Below are 19,282 nucleotides of genomic sequence, written 5' to 3' on the forward strand. Positions count from 1 at the left end.
ACGTTATACTAAATGACAAAAAACAGTATTTGATTTAAGCAAATAAAATTCATGTCATTAAAAATTCAAATGCAGCATGTAGAAGCAATGATTGTATAAATAATGACGTTATAACAAATTGATAAAAAATAGTATTCAATTTAACCAATTGAAATTCATAATATTATTTATTACAAATGCGAATGCAGTATGTAAAAACAATGCGAAGAGTAGCAAATAAGAAATTAAGTATTTAATATAATGAAGCATATGTAATAAGAATTAAACTTGTTATGTTTTGATTGATTGATTATGACGATTTATTATTAAATTTAGCTTCTTAAGACATGTCGCCAAAATCATTAGGCGAACGTATATCATCAATTTTCAGGATCATCTTAACTAGCTGCGTAGCCAACAGAATTTGTTGTGTCTTGCTCGTCAAAGTTTCGATGACATTCTGTCTCTTCATATCTGCAACGCAATTTGTGATAATTTAAATATCAATCTACAAAAGATAAAGATATAAAAGTATAAAGATTGTACATACTCGCAGTGCCTCGATTTAAGCAATCGATACCAAGAGCGGGATTCTTCTCAGCCAATTGACGTGCTTTAATTTCCGATATGGTATCCACCGGAGAAAGACCAGCATTTTCCGCAAGTGCCATGGGAACACTCTCCAGAGCTTCAGCAAAGGCACGGAAGGCATACTGTTCCAGTGTGCTGATTTTATCAGCCTGCGCCGCGCATGCTAACGCGCAAGATATTTCCGCTGCGCCTCCGCCGTACAGAATTTTGTTGTCCTTGACTACATTGCGCACGGTACACAATGCGTCGTGTATCGACCGCTTCGCCTCTTCAATAATCTAAAAGCATAAGAGAACAATAAATAAATAATATATATATATATATATATATATATAATTATATAATAAAAAGGAAATCTTAAAATATGTATTATTTAAACAATTGGAAATAAATGTTGCATCGCAAAAAATTGAGCCCAATAAACATAAGAAATTGTGAACAGTTTTTATAATTGCAATGCATTGCTATTGCAAGGTGTCTGATCAGTTATGCGCATTGAAAAATAACATACTGGAATTCTCCTTGCATATAAATTATTTTTATCAATAACTGTCATCGTGTACCATTTTGTTACCACCGCGGATAAAGATTGTCACAGCGCGAGAATTCTTGCATTCCTCAATGACCAACATTCGATCCTTTGTCGTCCCGAACGTTAATTCCCTGACCACTCCGGCATGACCAAGTTTCTCCGGCGTCAATTCCTCGAAGCGGGGTACAATACGTCCACCAGTTGCAATGGCGATAAGCTGAAAAAATAATTTGATTCCTTCGTGTGTATCTTTATATGAAATATATAATATAACAAGAATATATATCATGCTTTCTTCAGATCTCATAATCTTTGGATCATTGGAGCCACCGCGAGAGAACTGAATGACTGGTTATCTAATTTTGAAAGTACTTACATTTTTTTGAAAATCAATATAACATTAATTTGCGAAAAAACTAATACAATCAAAACCAAAATAAGCCAGTTACCAGAACTCTTACATCTCCTCTGGCGCTTTTTTTTCATCATTAGAAAAAGATGATAATTGCAAAAACATAAAAATAAGTAAAATAAAATTAATTAAAAATCGAATTAGAATAAAATTATAAAGTTAACTCACTTCGATCTCCGGGCCGCCGACCCATCTAATCGCAGGCAAATCGTTTTGTAATAGAAGATGATTTGCTTCATCATCGAAACCCCATTGACAAATAGCCAGAGTCGTACCGGCGTCTTTGACCTGTTTCACCATTTCTGTGAATTTTTCATGCTCATAATCGCGCAAGGCTCTGTAATCCTCGACCGATGTGACGTCCAACTTATGCTTTGTTTTGGGTTTCGGCGGCTCGAAGGGACATGTTAGGATAGCCAGTTTAACGTTTTCTAATTTCTGTATAATCAAATATAATATATAACATTTTTTCATTATAAAATAAAAATTTGACATCAAACACATATTTTTCGAATGTTACCTTTGGCATCTGTGGATGACTAAAGTCCTTGTCGACAACGACACCACGTACCAAGACAGTATCTTCCAATCTACCACCAACCTTTCCTTCTATCTTGATTAGTTCAAAATTAACATCGCGACTAACAGGGTCCATTACTGCCAATACAGCTTGTACAGCAATTTCTGCCATCTGTCTATGATGCTTGTTAATGCTGCGTAAATAAAATATATAAGTAAAAAAAAAATTATGAACAATGTTTTTGAAAACAACAAGATTGCTTTATTACATCTTCGAACCGAGTGAAGTCATAGCAATGTCAATATAAGGCTCCAAATTTTCTGGGGTTCCTTTAAAATCATCCGTTATTGTTTTGAGATGTTCAGTAGAACGTCTCGCCGCTAATTCGAAACCATCAGCTATCCTAATTGGATGAATTCCCTTGTCTAATAGTTGTTCGGCTTGTTCCAGAAGCGCACCAGCCAGAACAACTACTCCAGTAGTACCATCCCCAATTTCATCATCCTGAGATTTTGAGAGCTGAACCATAAGCTTGGCAATTTCGTGATCCACATCCATGTTCTTCAGGATTGTAGCACCATCATTGGTAACGGTGACATCTCCATCAGAACTTATCATCATTTTATCCAATCCCTTAGGTCCCAAGGATGTTCTAAGAATACTAGCCACGTTACGTGCTGCCATAATATGCGACTGTAATCAAAATATTTCTCTATTTATAACATTTATTTCAATTTTCTATTAAAAAACATATATATATATTATTTTTTTTAATTTAATGAATCAACTTTTTATAAATTAAATATTTCCAAAGAAAATTATTATCTTGAGAAATTAAAATATTAATCATAACAAATATATTTTTTATAAAGATATATACATATCAAGTTTATAACTCTGTTGCTTTCCATAATTTCAATAAAATCTACAGATTGCCTTATATGGTCACAAATCCGCCAAAGATATCATTCATGAGGTATGTGAAAAATTTATTCAAATTTCTTTCATCCACACATGTAAATCAAAAGACAAAACCCGGGAAACGAGAGAAAAATTTCTCGCGTAGAATTTAATCGAAAATTCTTTCATTCGTCGTGAAGTCCTAATGCCGCCATTAATTCTCTCACGTGGCCATTATTGAAAAGCCGCAATATCATCGAGAATACATCGCGACATATCTCGTCATCCATGAGAGAAAGCTCGCGGAACGATATCCGAGACGCAATACGAATCGGGATCATTCTCGTCCTGATCTCTTACCTTGATCGCATCATGACCGGTGAGTCGTTGCTGCTTTTCTTGGTTTCGCAAAATGATAAAGGGCCGGCCGAATTCGTCGAACGCCATCGTTCCTGGTATCGCCGTCATCTTGACAGTTTAGTGTAACTCTAAATAGATTATCGAATAAATCGTCCTTAAACAGCGATTGCCTTTGCTGATGTAACGTTCTTCTCAAACTCTCGACTCTCGTCGATTCTACGCAGCCATCTTCTTCTTCTTCTTCTTCTTCTTCCAATAGAACAGCACCGATTGGGCAGCTTAGGCAGCCATGAATGCTATTCACAACCGGAACAGAAAGACGCAAACGGCGATGAAATTTCGAGATTGATTTGTTAGGATCGATGCGAGTTCATATGACGAAGGCGCCATCTATAATCGTCTTCTCTCATATATACTACTTTACCAGAAGACAGTTACCAATTAATGGTAAAATGAATTTCCTAAAAAGATAGCTTCAAAAAGTTTTCTACATTACCAGCCTATTTTTTAAGCTTTTTAAAGGCGCGATCAATTTTTTCACGACGAAAATAGCGTCTTTCTTTCTCTTCTCATTTCCTTGCTATTTATTTGTAGCTTCTATTTAAATTCTTAGCTTCTTTAATATTCTGTAAATCTTGTTCTGAAACTCTTCTTTTTTTAGCTTAGATTTCTTTGTCTTCATATCTTTTAACACACATTTAAATTATTCCATATACATCTCCTTTTTAAGATTAATATAAAAAGATATTTTCGCCAATCTTATTGTTCTATCGAAAAAGTAAGATATTATAAAAACACTCTAATAAAATTATTAAAAAATCATAAAGTATCTCTCGCGAAATTTTTGAATATCACTGACTTGGAACAGCCTCTCGCTCATCATATCGGCAAATTACAAAAATGACAGACAAGTATCCCTTGTTAAAGATTCCGCATAATCGAAAATATAAGGAACAGGGAAGATATATTAGAGATGAGGAGCTCTAACTTGACTTTTATTAAAGTAACTTTCTTTTCAATTTTCCACATTATGTGATGTGTACAAGCTACGAAACCTATCGCTTATATTTTTTATTGTTAACTATTTTGAATTGTTTGACAATTGTTGAACTGTTCCTTATTCATTATTTCTAATTGCTAATGTCTATTCCCGTTCCTTATATTTCTACTCGTCTATTTACTTCGCATATCGCGAAACAATGAAAAGCCGGAGAGAATCTAGTATAAAGGCCAGGTAGTATAAACTTTGACATCACCGGGCATTATCGCGATAATTAAACGAACTGCAGTTCGCGTTGAGAGAAAGAGAGAGGGAGAGAGAGAGTAATGAGGAGGAAGAGGAAACTGTGGAAACTGCGAGAATACGAGCGGGCTCGAGCTCGCTCTTGCACGTTCAAATATACATCTCCGTTCCACGCTCCACTTTCTCGTCCTGAACTTCCGCTAAAAGGCTCCGTAACGCCCGGGTTATAGCTTCAATATGCAGTAAAACCGGGATAGCCGGTAACCGCACGGCACGCCTGCATGCATGTACACCCCTCACCCCCCCCCCCCCCTCCCTCACATGATATATCGCGAGCACTTTGCGCGACGCTTTCCGAGACCACGTGCCGGATTCTGCTCGTCGATATAAGATTGGCCAGATAATTCGATCAAATTTAAATCTTACGTTTTTACGTTATTAAAATTTACGTTTAATTTTGTCAGATTAGATCTTTCGTCGGCATTTTTTACATTTGCAAGAGAAATTATATTCAAAATAAAAATCACCGCGACAAAACTCGATATTTATAATTTTAAATAGATAAAAATTACAACAGTGAAAATTAAGTAGATCGAACAAATTATAAATTACGGAATCTAAATAGACGATAAAATCTATTTTGTAATTAGCTATAACAAAAACACTTGTAGCTCATACTTTATATTTAAAATAGAAATCGATTTAATAGATTTCGAAAATAGATTTCGATTACCGTTAAAGATATCGATATTATTCAAAAAAGACATTGTTCTACATGATCTCCGCTACAAGGATTGACGCATTAAAATTTTAAAATTAATAAACTTACGATTATTAAAGCGATAAAGCGGGCCGAAATGGCGTCGCTTTTGCCGAAATCATTTGCGTCAGATACATTATTCGCTTTGATTTCGATTACCGTTAAAGATATCGATATTATTCAAGAAAGACATTGTTCTATATGATCTCCGCTACAAGGATTGACGCATTAGATTTTTAAAATTAATAAGCTTACGATTATTAAAGGGATTAAGCTGGCGAAAATCGCGAAGTCTTTTCCTGGGTCATTCGCGTCTAATGAATCTATTAATAATTAATATAATTTTTGCCTAATTTCTCTCATAAATTTATTATATTCATATAAATAAGTTATTTATTTTTATTAAGAATATTTATATTAATTTTATCATAATTAATCAATAATTTTTATAATTATAAATATTTTTTTAATTAATTAAATTTTTAAATATAATTCAAATTATTAAAATTTGTAAATAAATTTATTTTTAATTAATATAATTAATAAACAATAATAAATATAAATTATTAAATTTTTTCAAAAAATTTTAAATTTTAAGAATATTTGTACTACTTACAATTTAATTTATTTAATATATATATTCATTTTTAAACTAACTCACAGATTATCCCGTAAATTTCTAATATAAATTTTTATATTTAATTAATTTATTAATAATTAATTATAATTAACAATTTATATTTAAATTAAATTTATATAAAAAAAACTAGATACCATAAAAATCGAATAACATTTCTTCACTAAACAAAAATTTAAAATAATTATTTAACATTAACTTTTATTTTTATTTAACTCTTTTTATATCGAGAAATTTTATTTATAAACTCTTTATTTAATAAATCCTGATACAAAATGTACAATAAATAAAATTTACTATTTTATACATAAATACCTATCATTCATTTACACATTACCTTAAATTAAAATTTAAAATAATTATTTTAATATCATTACTAAAACTAAATAAAATATATTAAAAATTTCTTATTTAAAATATAAAATCAATAATTTCAATTTTATAAAATTTTATTTAATAATTATTTTTATTAAATATAAGAAAAAATAATTTATTTATATATTAAAATTTTAATATATAGTACATTAATATTATAAAATATTAATCGTTTCAATGTAAATGAATTATTTTAAATTAAACTAAAATCTTTTTAATTTTTTATAATTTTATAATAAAATTTTTAATTATTAAAAGTATTAACATTATAATATTTATTTTAATTTTTTTTTAATTTATTTAATAAATTTTTTATTGTTTTAAATTTAATTAATTTTGCTTTAATTCCTTAATTTTTTTCTGACTTATTTATAATATGATTTTTTATAAAAATCAATAATTTCTTATTTATTTGTCACTTATGTATAAAATTAATTAATAAAAAAATCATGTTTTTATATCATATTATTCAAGTTATAGCGTCTTTATATTAATATTAATTTTTTCTTAATAATTAATAATTTTTTTTTTAACAATTATGACTTTTTTATTTTAAACTTTATCATAAAACTTTATTAAAATTTAATACACGTACATATATATATATATATATATATATATATATATATATATATATATATATATATATATATATAATATAATTGTACATATAAAATATTTCGGCAACGACTTTTCAATAATATGATACTCGGTCTTGGCGGCGTAAACATTGGCGCGCTATTGTTTACGTATCATGATTTTGTTATTACTTATACAGCGACACTTGAATAAGAACTATAGTGGGGTGGGACGCTCCGTCCACATCAAATTCCTTTCTTATGTGTTATCATTCACACGACGACATCCGCGCAGTAAACTAGCAGTGCGAAACGTTCAAATCTTCGTCAAATTCCTTTCCTAAACGGGATCGTGACAAGTATCAAGGAAAATAAATTGATTTTGTCGCCCCCTTTGCTCAAAGTAATCGGTGAATTCCCGACTTGTCGACTCGAAGTGTGATTCTCACGTGAAACGAGGTTCGATCGTGCCGAAATTCAAAAGTGTGGGTGTGTCGTTCAAAGTATCGCGCGTACAAGTGCGGAAGTAATCTTTTAATAAAAGTGCGGGAGTGCCGTTTAAGTATCGCGTGTGTAAATCAACCTGACAATGAGAGGAGGAGGAGGAGGCCTAGGAGAGGCATCGGGCATCGGTGGAGCAACCCTGTGGTAAGTAAATTGTTATTTGTATATTAATTACTTATATTAATTGCATAGGTGCAATTTAAATTAAGCAATTAATCGCGTAATTTGATTCTTTATTTGTATGATTTAAACAATAGAAAATTAAAGAAACAGATTTTTGTATGAAAGCTATAATCTTGTAAAATTTTATACTTTTAGATTATAACTTTTATATATATGAAATTATTAGAGTTATGAGTAGTGTTTCTTTCTTTTTTTCAAAATTTATAAAATTATTTTAATCGATCTGTTTATTATTATATGCATTGAATATAAAATTCAATGCGTACAATAAATTTTTAAAAATATTAATTACTTTGAGCGTTGCTACAATCTGGATTTTTTATTTCTATGCTACAGATCAATGTAACAACCTCCTAACAACCTGAGAGGAGGAGGAGGCCTAGGAGAGGCATCCTGCGCCAATGGAGCAACCCTAGGGTGAGTATTTATTATTTATATATTAGTTGTTGAAAACCGCGTACGCGCATTAATTACATCTTTTTATTTGAATAAATTAAAGAAAAAAAAATTAAAAAGAAAGACTTTTACATAAATTCTATAAAAATTTCTATATGAAGAAAAATCCTTTTATGATCTATAAAGAGCTTCTTACAATTTGCATTGTATGCGTCGAATATAAAATATTCCGTATAAAATATTAATTATATTGTAAATGCTGCTATAATTTGAGTTTTATATTTGTATGTTACAGACAACGTAGCCTCAAGACCAACAACTCCGCTGTTGCGCATCAGTGCCGGTGAGTGACGAACTTAATTTTATTTTGAGGTAACGGATTCGTAGATATTGTAGATATAAATATAGATTATAGATTAAAAATAGATCCGTTGCCTTAAAATGGATGGGCTAGAAGAGATATATAGATTAAATTATATAATTTTTAATAGATTTTTTAATATGTATTGAAACATATTAAAGTATTAATTTATAATATTATAATTTCTCTACAATAAAGTTGTTCATTATTAGTATTAAAGCGTGGAATGTAATATTGTTGAAAAGTTATTGCGTGAAATAAAATATAATCAGAAATTTATATCGTACCATGACTTTCTCCAATGGACAGTATACGCGCTTTTAGGTTTATATATACTTTTTGATTATTATGATTAAAATGACATCAAATACAAAATACAATATAATTTGAATAATTTTTACTTATTGTTAAATAAGAAAGAAAAAATTTTTAACTGATTTTTACGTTTGTATCTAACTGAAATTTATCCGAATAATGTTGCGTTTGTCATTTCATTCGCAAAAATTTTATTAATAAATTAAAATTATTTCAAAAATATAAGAAATATATTTAGTTTAAAAATAAAGGAAATATAAAAGTTTTATAAAAATTTTTATATATTAAATAAGAGCACTTTGTTTGACATTAAAATAAATTTATATAAAATACAATAGTTTTTAATGTGTATCGGTGCGCACTAATGCATCCAAATAATAAATTCATAAATATAAGAATTAATTATTAATTAGAAAAAGCATCTTATAAAAAATTGCAAGCTTCTCTCTGCTTACAATAATTTTGGCACCTATTATGAGAATAATTACGATTAAAAAATTGATACAAGACATAAAATATAGTTTTCGGCCTTGGCGGCGTAAACATGAGCACGCTATTATTGTTAACGTATTATGGCCTATCAATCGCACGGCGACACTAGAACAGTAAGGTAGTAAAGCGCGAGACACTCCGTCAAATTCTCTTTCTAAACGAAATCGCGATAAATATCGGGAAATAATTTGATACGATAAATATAAATTATCTTTTACATATTTTAAATAATTATACCGCAACAATAAATTTCGAGGCACGTATTTCGCGTGATGTGTATTTGTGTTACATTTAATCAGGAGTTGAAATGATAGATATCAAAATTGTAAATGTAAATTGTTTTGTCGCGATGTTTCTTTCCCTTTATAAATAATAATTATTTCTCTAAAAATAATTAAGATTTAATTATATTTCGTCCGTTCTGCTTTTTCATTTAACTTTTCGACGATTTAAATATGATACAGATTGAAAACGTATAAAAAAATAGTCGAATCGCAGGTCCGAATAATTAAAATGACGATAAGTTTCGAGACATATTAATTTATGAAATAATTGATCTATAATTTAAAATATTTTGCGGATTTTGAAGCATTAAATTTCCCGTTTTCTATAATTTACCTCTTCGTTACCTCTTTGCATATCGTGTTATCCTGATACTTTTGCGGATTTTGAAGCATTAAATTTCCAGCTTTCTATAATTTAACTCTGTGCGACAGAGTTCTAATAAAATAAAACATTAACATAAATTATATACACACAATATACTCTCTCTTTCTCTATCTCTTTGGCATATAATATAATTATATATATATATACAAACGTGTATTAAATTTTAATTTATTAATTGTATTTCTCTGAGATTTTCTATTCGTCAAGTATGATCTGTAATTATATTCTATACAGAATCTTATTATTCCTAACTAATTTTTGATACTATTACCTAGTGATTTATAACTTCATCATTTAATTAATTAATTATAAAATTGTTTTCTAATACTAATAAATTATTTTATAGTTTAAATAAAAATATTAAATTGCAAATTTAAAGAAATTTTTTAAAAGATAATAAATTAAAATATAAGAATTATAAAATATATTATATATTAAACTTTGAAGGTTTAGAGTTTTTATTAACTTAAAATCTTAAAATAATTTAAATAAGTAAAATTATTAAAGATATAATTATTCTAAAATATGTTAATAATAGTAATTTTTTAAAATTAATAAAATTAAATTCAAAATAATAAATATTATTAAAAAGTTTAGATTTAAAAATAAATAAAAACATAGTTATATTTATTAAATTAATGTAAGTATACATTAAAATAAAAGAATTTTAGGGATTCTAGATAGATTAAGAGATAATATTAGGCATATTAAATTAAAATTAATATAGGAGTAATTATTAAAACAAAAATTAGAGGATAGTTTAAAATGAGAAAAAATAAGGCAAGTAATAAATAAGATTAGCCTATAAATAAATATGTAAATTAATCATAATAAATTTAAAAAAAAAATTAATATTAATATTCATCTGGTTTGGTTAATTGATGAGTATGTTAATAATATTTTAAAATTAAGTAAATTAATTATTTTAATGGTAGAAATCTATGAAGATGAAAAAATTAAAAAATATATGAATAAATTATTTATTTCAATAATTGAAGATATGTAAAATGGAGTAACTTTTTGAATAGTTAAAATAAGATAAACAATGTATTTCATGGCAAGTTAAAGATATTAAAGGTATTCATAAATGAAAAGGGGGAATTCTTAATTTTAATATTAAAGATATGATAAAATTTAAAATAAAAAAGTCATAATTGTTGAAAAATAAATTATTAATTATTAAGGAAAAAATTAATATTAGAGACGCTATAACTTGAATAATATAATATAATAAAGTTCCGAACGACGCGTTAATTTCTTTAAAAATTGCTGTGATTTAAGAGATAGATTCATTAAACGAGAATGACCCAGGAAAAGACATCGCGATTTTCGTCAACTTAATCCCTTTAATAATCGTCATCTTATTAATTATAAAATTTTAATGCGTCAATTCTTGTAGCGGAGATCATGTAGAACAATGTCTTTCTTGAATAACATCGATACCTTTAACGGTAGACGAGATGTAAGCGAATAATGTATCTGACGCAAATGATTTCGGCAAAAGACGTCGCGATTTTCGCCAGCTTAATAACTTTAATAATCGTCAGCTTATTAATTTTAACAATCTAATGCGTCAATCCTCCAAAGTTTTGTAACCGGAATATGTCGAAAAATCAACTATGGTCGTGTTCCAAAATTCACCGCCAGTACCGGAAATCTCTAGGTCATATTATGCATGTTAGAGATTTTCAGTACTAGCGATAAATTTCGGAACACAGTCTATATAATTGCGTGACGCTCGCGACGATCGGAAGCTCGCTCCCCATCCCCCCTCCTTCTCCCTCCGATTCCGAGAATCGTCCGGCGAGCCTTCGCGTGTCGTTTCCAGGAAAAGACGTCGCGATTTTCGCCAGCTTAATGCCTTTAATAATCGTCAGCTTATTAATTTTAAAATTTTAATGCGTCAATCCTCCAAAGTTTTGTAACCGAAATATGTCGAAAAATCAACTATGATCGTGTTCTAAAATTCACCGCCAGTACCGGAAATCTCTAGGGGTCATATTATGCATGTTAGAGATTTTCAGTACTAGCGATAAATTTCGGAACACAGTCTATATAATTGCGTGACGCTCGCGACGATCGGAAGCTCGCTCCCCATCCCCCCTCCTTCTCCCTCCGATTCCGAGAATCGTCCGGCGAGCCTTCGCGTGTCGTTTCCAGGAAAAGACGTCGCGATTTTCGCCAGCTTAATGCCTTTAATAATCGTCAGCTTATTAATTTTAAAATTTTAATGCGTCAATCCTCCAAAGTTTTGTAACCGAAATATGTCGAAAAATCAACTATGATCGTGTTCTAAAATTCACCGCCAGTACCGGAAATCTCTAGGTCATATTATGCATGTTAGAGATTTTCAGTACTAGCGATAAATTTCGGAACACAGTCTATATAATTGCGTGACGCTCGCGACGATCGGAAGCTCGCTCCCCATCCCCCCTCCTTCTCCCTCCGATTCCGAGAATCGTCCGGCGAGCCTTCGCGTGTCGTTTCCAGGAAAAGACGTCGCGATTTTCGCCAGCTTAATGCCTTTAATAATCGTCAGCTTATTAATTTTAAAATTTTAATGCGTCAATCCTCCAAAGTTTTGTAACCGAAATATGTCGAAAAATCAACTATGATCGTGTTCTAAAATTCACCGCCAGTACCGGAAATCTCTAGGTCATATTATGCATGTTAGAGATTTTCAGTACTAGCGATAAATTTCGGAACACAGTCTATATAATTGCGTGACGCTCGCGACGATCGGAAGCTCGCTCCCCATCCCCCCTCCTTCTCCCTCCGATTCCGAGAATCGTCCGGCGAGCCTTCGCGTGTCGTTTCCAGGAAAAGACGTCGCGATTTTCGCCAGCTTAATGCCTTTAATAATCGTCAGCTTATTAATTTTAAAATTTTAATGCGTCAATCCTCCAAAGTTTTGTAACCGAAATATGTCGAAAAATCAACTATGACCGTGTTCTAAAATTCACCGCCAGTACCGGAAATCTCTAGGTCATATTATGCATGTTAGAGATTTTCAGTACTAGCGATAAATTTCGGAACACAGTCTATATAATTGCGTGACGCTCGCGACGATCGGAAGCTCGCTCCCCATCCCCCCTCCTTCTCCCTCCGATTCCGAGAATCGTCCGGCGAGCCTTCGCGTGTCGTTTCCAGGAAAAGACGTCGCGATTTTCGCCAGCTTAATGCCTTTAATAATCGTCAGCTTATTAATTTTAAAATTTTAATGCGTCAATCCTTCAAAGTTTTGTAACCGAAATATGTCGAAAAATCAACTATGATCGTGTTCTAAAATTCACCGCCAGTACCGGAAATCTCTAGGTCATATTATGCATGTTAGAGATTTTCAGTACTAGCGATAAATTTCGGAACACAGTCTATATAATTGCGTGACGCTCGCGACGATCGGAAGCTCGCTCCCCATCCCCCCTCCTTCTCCCTCCGATTCCGAGAATCGTCCGGCGAGCCTTCGCGTGTCGTTTCCAGGAAAAGACGTCGCGATTTTCGCCAGCTTAATGCCTTTAATAATCGTCAGCTTATTAATTTTAAAATTTTAATGCGTCAATCCTCCAAAGTTTTGTAACCGAAATATGTCGAAAAATCAACTATGATCGTGTTCTAAAATTCACCGCCAGTACCGGAAATCTCTAGGGGTCATATTATGCATGTTAGAGATTTTCAGTACTAGCGATAAATTTCGGAACACAGTCTATATAATTGCGTGACGCTCGCGACGATCGGAAGCTCGCTCCCCATCCCCCCTCCTTCTCCCTCCGATTCCGAGAATCGTCCGGCGAGCCTTCGCGTGTCGTTTCCAGGAAAAGACGTCGCGATTTTCGCCAGCTTAATGCCTTTAATAATCGTCAGCTTATTAATTTTAAAATTTTAATGCGTCAATCCTCCAAAGTTTTGTAACCGAAATATGTCGAAAAATCAACTATGATCGTGTTCTAAAATTCACCGCCAGTACCGGAAATCTCTAGGTCATATTATGCATGTTAGAGATTTTCAGTACTAGCGATAAATTTCGGAACACAGTCTATATAATTGCGTGACGCTCGCGACGATCGGAAGCTCGCTCCCCATCCCCCCTCCTTCTCCCTCCGATTCCGAGAATCGTCCGGCGAGCCTTCGCGTGTCGTTTCCAGGAAAAGACGTCGCGATTTTCGCCAGCTTAATGCCTTTAATAATCGTCAGCTTATTAATTTTAAAATTTTAATGCGTCAATCCTCCAAAGTTTTGTAACCGAAATATGTCGAAAAATCAACTATGATCGTGTTCTAAAATTCACCGCCAGTACCGGAAATCTCTAGGTCATATTATGCATGTTAGAGATTTTCAGTACTAGCGATAAATTTCGGAACACAGTCTATATAATTGCGTGACGCTCGCGACGATCGGAAGCTCGCTCCCCATCCCCCCTCCTTCTCCCTCCGATTCCGAGAATCGTCCGGCGAGCCTTCGCGTGTCGTTTCCAGGAAAAGACGTCGCGATTTTCGCCAGCTTAATGCCTTTAATAATCGTCAGCTTATTAATTTTAAAATTTTAATGCGTCAATCCTCCAAAGTTTTGTAACCGAAATATGTCGAAAAATCAACTATGACCGTGTTCTAAAATTCACCGCCAGTACCGGAAATCTCTAGGTCATATTATGCATGTTAGAGATTTTCAGTACTAGCGATAAATTTCGGAACACAGTCTATATAATTGCGTGACGCTCGCGACGATCGGAAGCTCGCTCCCCATCCCCCCTCCTTCTCCCTCCGATTCCGAGAATCGTCCGGCGAGCCTTCGCGTGTCGTTTCCAGGAAAAGACGTCGCGATTTTCGCCAGCTTAATGCCTTTAATAATCGTCAGCTTATTAATTTTAAAATTTTAATGCGTCAATCCTTCAAAGTTTTGTAACCGAAATATGTCGAAAAATCAACTATGATCGTGTTCTAAAATTCACCGCCAGTACCGGAAATCTCTAGGGGTCATATTATGCATGTTAGAGATTTTCAGTACTAGCGATAAATTTCGGAACACAGTCTATATAATTGCGTGACGCTCGCGACGATCGGAAGCTCGCTCCCCATCCCCCCTCCTTCTCCCTCCGATTCCGAGAATCGTCCGGCGAGCCTTCGCGTGTCGTTTCCAGGAAAAGACGTCGCGATTTTCGCCAGCTTAATGCCTTTAATAATCGTCAGCTTATTAATTTTAAAATTTTAATGCGTCAATCCTCCAAAGTTTTGTAACCGAAATATGTCGAAAAATCAACTATGATCGTGTTCTAAAATTCACCGCCAGTACCGGAAATCTCTAGGTCATATTATGCATGTTAGAGATTTTCAGTACTAGCGATAAATTTCGGAACACAGTCTATATAATTGCGTGACGCTCGCGACGATCGGAAGCTCGCTCCCCATCCCCCCTCCTTCTCCCTCCGATTCCGAGAATCGTCCGGCGAGCCTTCGCGTGTCGTTTCCAGGAAAAGACGTCGCGATTTTCGCCAGCTTAATGCCTTTAATAATCGTCAGCTTATTAATTTTAAAATTTTAATGCGTCAATCCTCCAAAGTTTTGTAACCGAAATATGTCGAAAAATCAACTATGATCGTGTTCTAAAATTCACCGCCAGTACCGGAAATCTCTAGGTCATATTATGCATGTTAGAGATTTTCAGTACTAGCGATAAATTTCGGAACACAGTCTATATAATTGCGTGACGCTCGCGACGATCGGAAGCTCGCTCCCCATCCCCCCTCCTTCTCCCTCCGATTCCGAGAATCGTCCGGCGAGCCTTCGCGTGTCGTTTCCAGGAAAAGACGTCGCGATTTTCGCCAGCTTAATGCCTTTAATAATCGTCAGCTTATTAATTTTAAAATTTTAATGCGTCAATCCTCCAAAGTTTTGTAACCGAAATATGTCGAAAAATCAACTATGACCGTGTTCTAAAATTCACCGCCAGTACCGGAAATCTCTAGGTCATATTATGCATGTTAGAGATTTTCAGTACTAGCGATAAATTTCGGAACACAGTCTATATAATTGCGTGACGCTCGCGACGATCGGAAGCTCGCTCCCCATCCCCCCTCCTTCTCCCTCCGATTCCGAGAATCGTCCGGCGAGCCTTCGCGTGTCGTTTCCAGGAAAAGACGTCGCGATTTTCGCCAGCTTAATGCCTTTAATAATCGTCAGCTTATTAATTTTAAAATTTTAATGCGTCAATCCTTCAAAGTTTTGTAACCGAAATATGTCGAAAAATCAACTATGATCGTGTTCTAAAATTCACCGCCAGTACCGGAAATCTCTAGGTCATATTATGCATGTTAGAGATTTTCAGTACTAGCGATAAATTTCGGAACACAGTCTATATAATTGCGTGACGCTCGCGACGATCGGAAGCTCGCTCCCCATCCCCCCTCCTTCTCCCTCCGATTCCGAGAATCGTCCGGCGAGCCTTCGCGTGTCGTTTCCAGGAAAAGACGTCGCGATTTTCGCCAGCTTAATGCCTTTAATAATCGTCAGCTTATTAATTTTAAAATTTTAATGCGTCAATCCTCCAAAGTTTTGTAACCGAAATATGTCGAAAAATCAACTATGATCGTGTTCTAAAATTCACCGCCAGTACCGGAAATCTCTAGGTCATATTATGCATGTTAGAGATTTTCAGTACTAGCGATAAATTTCGGAACACAGTCTATATAATTGCGTGACGCTCGCGACGATCGGAAGCTCGCTCCCCATCCCCCCTCCTTCTCCCTCCGATTCCGAGAATCGTCCGGCGAGCCTTCGCGTGTCGTTTCCAGGAAAAGACGTCGCGATTTTCGCCAGCTTAATGCCTTTAATAATCGTCAGCTTATTAATTTTAAAATTTTAATGCGTCAATCCTCCAAAGTTTTGTAACCGAAATATGTCGAAAAATCAACTATGATCGTGTTCTAAAATTCACCGCCAGTACCGGAAATCTCTAGGTCATATTATGCATGTTAGAGATTTTCAGTACTAGCGATAAATTTCGGAACACAGTCTATATAATTGCGTGACGCTCGCGACGATCGGAAGCTCGCTCCCCATCCCCCCTCCTTCTCCCTCCGATTCCGAGAATCGTCCGGCGAGCCTTCGCGTGTCGTTTCCAGGAAAAGACGTCGCGATTTTCGCCAGCTTAATGCCTTTAATAATCGTCAGCTTATTAATTTTAAAATTTTAATGCGTCAATCCTCCAAAGTTTTGTAACCGAAATATGTCGAAAAATCAACTATGACCGTGTTCTAAAATTCACCGCCAGTACCGGAAATCTCTAGGTCATATTATGCATGTTAGAGATTTTCAGTACTAGCGATAAATTTCGGAACACAGTCTATATAATTGCGTGACGCTCGCGACGATCGGAAGCTCGCTCCCCATCCCCCCTCCTTCTCCCTCCGATTCCGAGAATCGTCCGGCGAGCCTTCGCGTGTCGTTTCCAGGAAAAGACGTCGCGATTTTCGCCAGCTTAATGCCTTTAATAATCGTCAGCTTATTAATTTTAAAATTTTAATGCGTCAATCCTTCAAAGTTTTGTAACCGAAATATGTCGAAAAATCAACTATGATCGTGTTCTAAAATTCACCGCCAGTACCGGAAATCTCTAGGTCATATTATGCATGTTAGAGATTTTCAGTACTAGCGATAAATTTCGGAACACAGTCTATATAATTGCGTGACGCTCGCGACGATCGGAAGCTCGCTCCCCATCCCCCCTCCTTCTCCCTCCGATTCCGAGAATCGTCCGGCGAGCCTTCGCGTGTCGTTTCCAGGAAAAGACGTCGCGATTTTCGCCAGCTTAATGCCTTTAATAATCGTCAGCTTATTAATTTTAAAATTTTAATGCGTCAATCCTCCAAAGTTTTGTAACCGAAATATGTCGAAAAATCAACTATGACCGTGTTCTAAAATTCACCGCCAGTACCGGAAATCTCTAGGTCATATTATGCATGTTAGAGATTTTCAGTACTAGCGATAAATTTCGGAACACAGTCTATATAATTGCGTGACGCTCGCGACGATCGGAAGCTCGCTCCCCATCCCCCCTCCTTCTCCCTCCGATTCCGAGAATCGTCCGGCGAGCCTTCGCGTGTCGTTTCCAGGAAAAGACGTCGCGATTTTCGCCAGCTTAATGCCTTTAATAATCGTCAGCTTATTAATTTTAAAATTTTAATGCGTCAATCCTCCAAAGTTTTGTAACCGAAATATGTCGAAAAATCAACTATGATCGTGTTCTAAAATTCACCGCCAGTACCGGAAATCTCTAGGTCATATTATGCATGTTAGAGATTTTCAGTACTAGCGATAAATTTCGGAACACAGTCTATATAATTGCGTGACGCTCGCGACGATCGGAAGCTCGCTCCCCATCCCCCCTCCTTCTCCCTCCGATTCCGAGAATCGTCCGGCGAGCCTTCGCGTGTCGTTTCCAGGAAAAGACGTCGCGATTTTCGCCAGCTTAATGCCTTTAATAATCGTCAGCTTATTAATTTCAAAATTTTAATGCGTCAATCCTTGTAGCGGACAGCATGTAGAACAATGTCTTTTTTGAATAATATCGATATCTTTAACAGTAATCGAAATCAAAGCGAATAATGTACCTGACGCAAATGATTTCGGAAAAGCGTCGCGATTTCGGCTCGCTTTATCGCTTTAATAATCGTAAGCTTATTAATTTCAAAATTTTAATGCGTCAATCCTTGTAGCGGACAGCATGTAGAACAATGTCTTTTTTGAATAATATCGATATCTTTAACGGTAATCGAAATCAAAGCGAATAATGTACCTGACGCAAATGATTTCGGAAAAGCGTCGCGATTTCGGCCCGCCATGTAGCTTTAATATAATTAAAGTTATATTCATTTACGACTTTATATACGGCTGCTCCGCCTTTAATGAACACATCTTAGAAAAAGATAGTAAAATATTGATTGTGCAATTTCAATGAATCTCTCTCTCTCACACGATACATAAAATAATAAAGTTCCGAACGACGCGTTATATCTCCTTTCTCTATATTAGATCGTAATATCAGAACAAAGTTATTATTTCAAAATTTTTTGATTATTGTTGATTAAACGTGTGTAGAATAGAACGATTACGAATCGAGCGGCGCGATTATTAATTATTATTTGCTATATACGAACCAATTTAATCGCGCGTTTTAATAACTTTTAATCGCGATGTGACAGGCAGTCATTTATAATTAGACAGAATGTAACTAGACTGTCATTCGATATTTATTTTTGAAAGAAAAGCTGCGCAATATTCAATATACTTTTATATTAATATTCAATATATACTTTTATATTAATATTTAATATACTTTTATATTAATATTGCAGCTTTTCTTTCAAAAATAACTATGGATTGACAGTCTAGTTATATTCTGCCCAATTGTAAATGGCTGCCCTAGCTTCACCTGTCGCATCGCCTGTTGAAAATCTAGTATATATATAAAAGTCTATGGGTAT

At 34.0% G+C, this 19,282-nt stretch overlaps 1 protein-coding gene across 1 annotated transcript; it reads right to left on the bottom strand.

Moving 5' to 3' along the window:
* Positions 1-84: 84 nt before the first annotated feature.
* Positions 85-3,615, bottom strand: Cct5 (chaperonin containing TCP1 subunit 5). The gene is made up of 7 exons (XM_070313533.1): positions 3,295-3,615; positions 2,303-2,727; positions 2,035-2,227; positions 1,683-1,952; positions 1,134-1,319; positions 530-848; positions 85-453 (listed from the first exon to the last, which is right to left on the bottom strand). The coding sequence occupies exons 1-7, from the start codon at positions 3,400-3,402 to the stop codon at positions 320-322; spliced, it is 1,635 nt and encodes a 544-aa protein (XP_070169634.1). The 5' UTR covers positions 3,403-3,615; the 3' UTR covers positions 85-319.
* Positions 3,616-19,282: the final 15,667 nt, after the last annotated feature.

Source organism: Polyergus mexicanus, unplaced genomic scaffold (genome assembly GCF_030449975.1).
Source record: "Polyergus mexicanus isolate NDT 795.1 unplaced genomic scaffold, iyPolMexi1.0 SCAF_24, whole genome shotgun sequence".
Classification (NCBI taxonomy): Eukaryota; Metazoa; Arthropoda; class Insecta; order Hymenoptera; family Formicidae; genus Polyergus; species Polyergus mexicanus.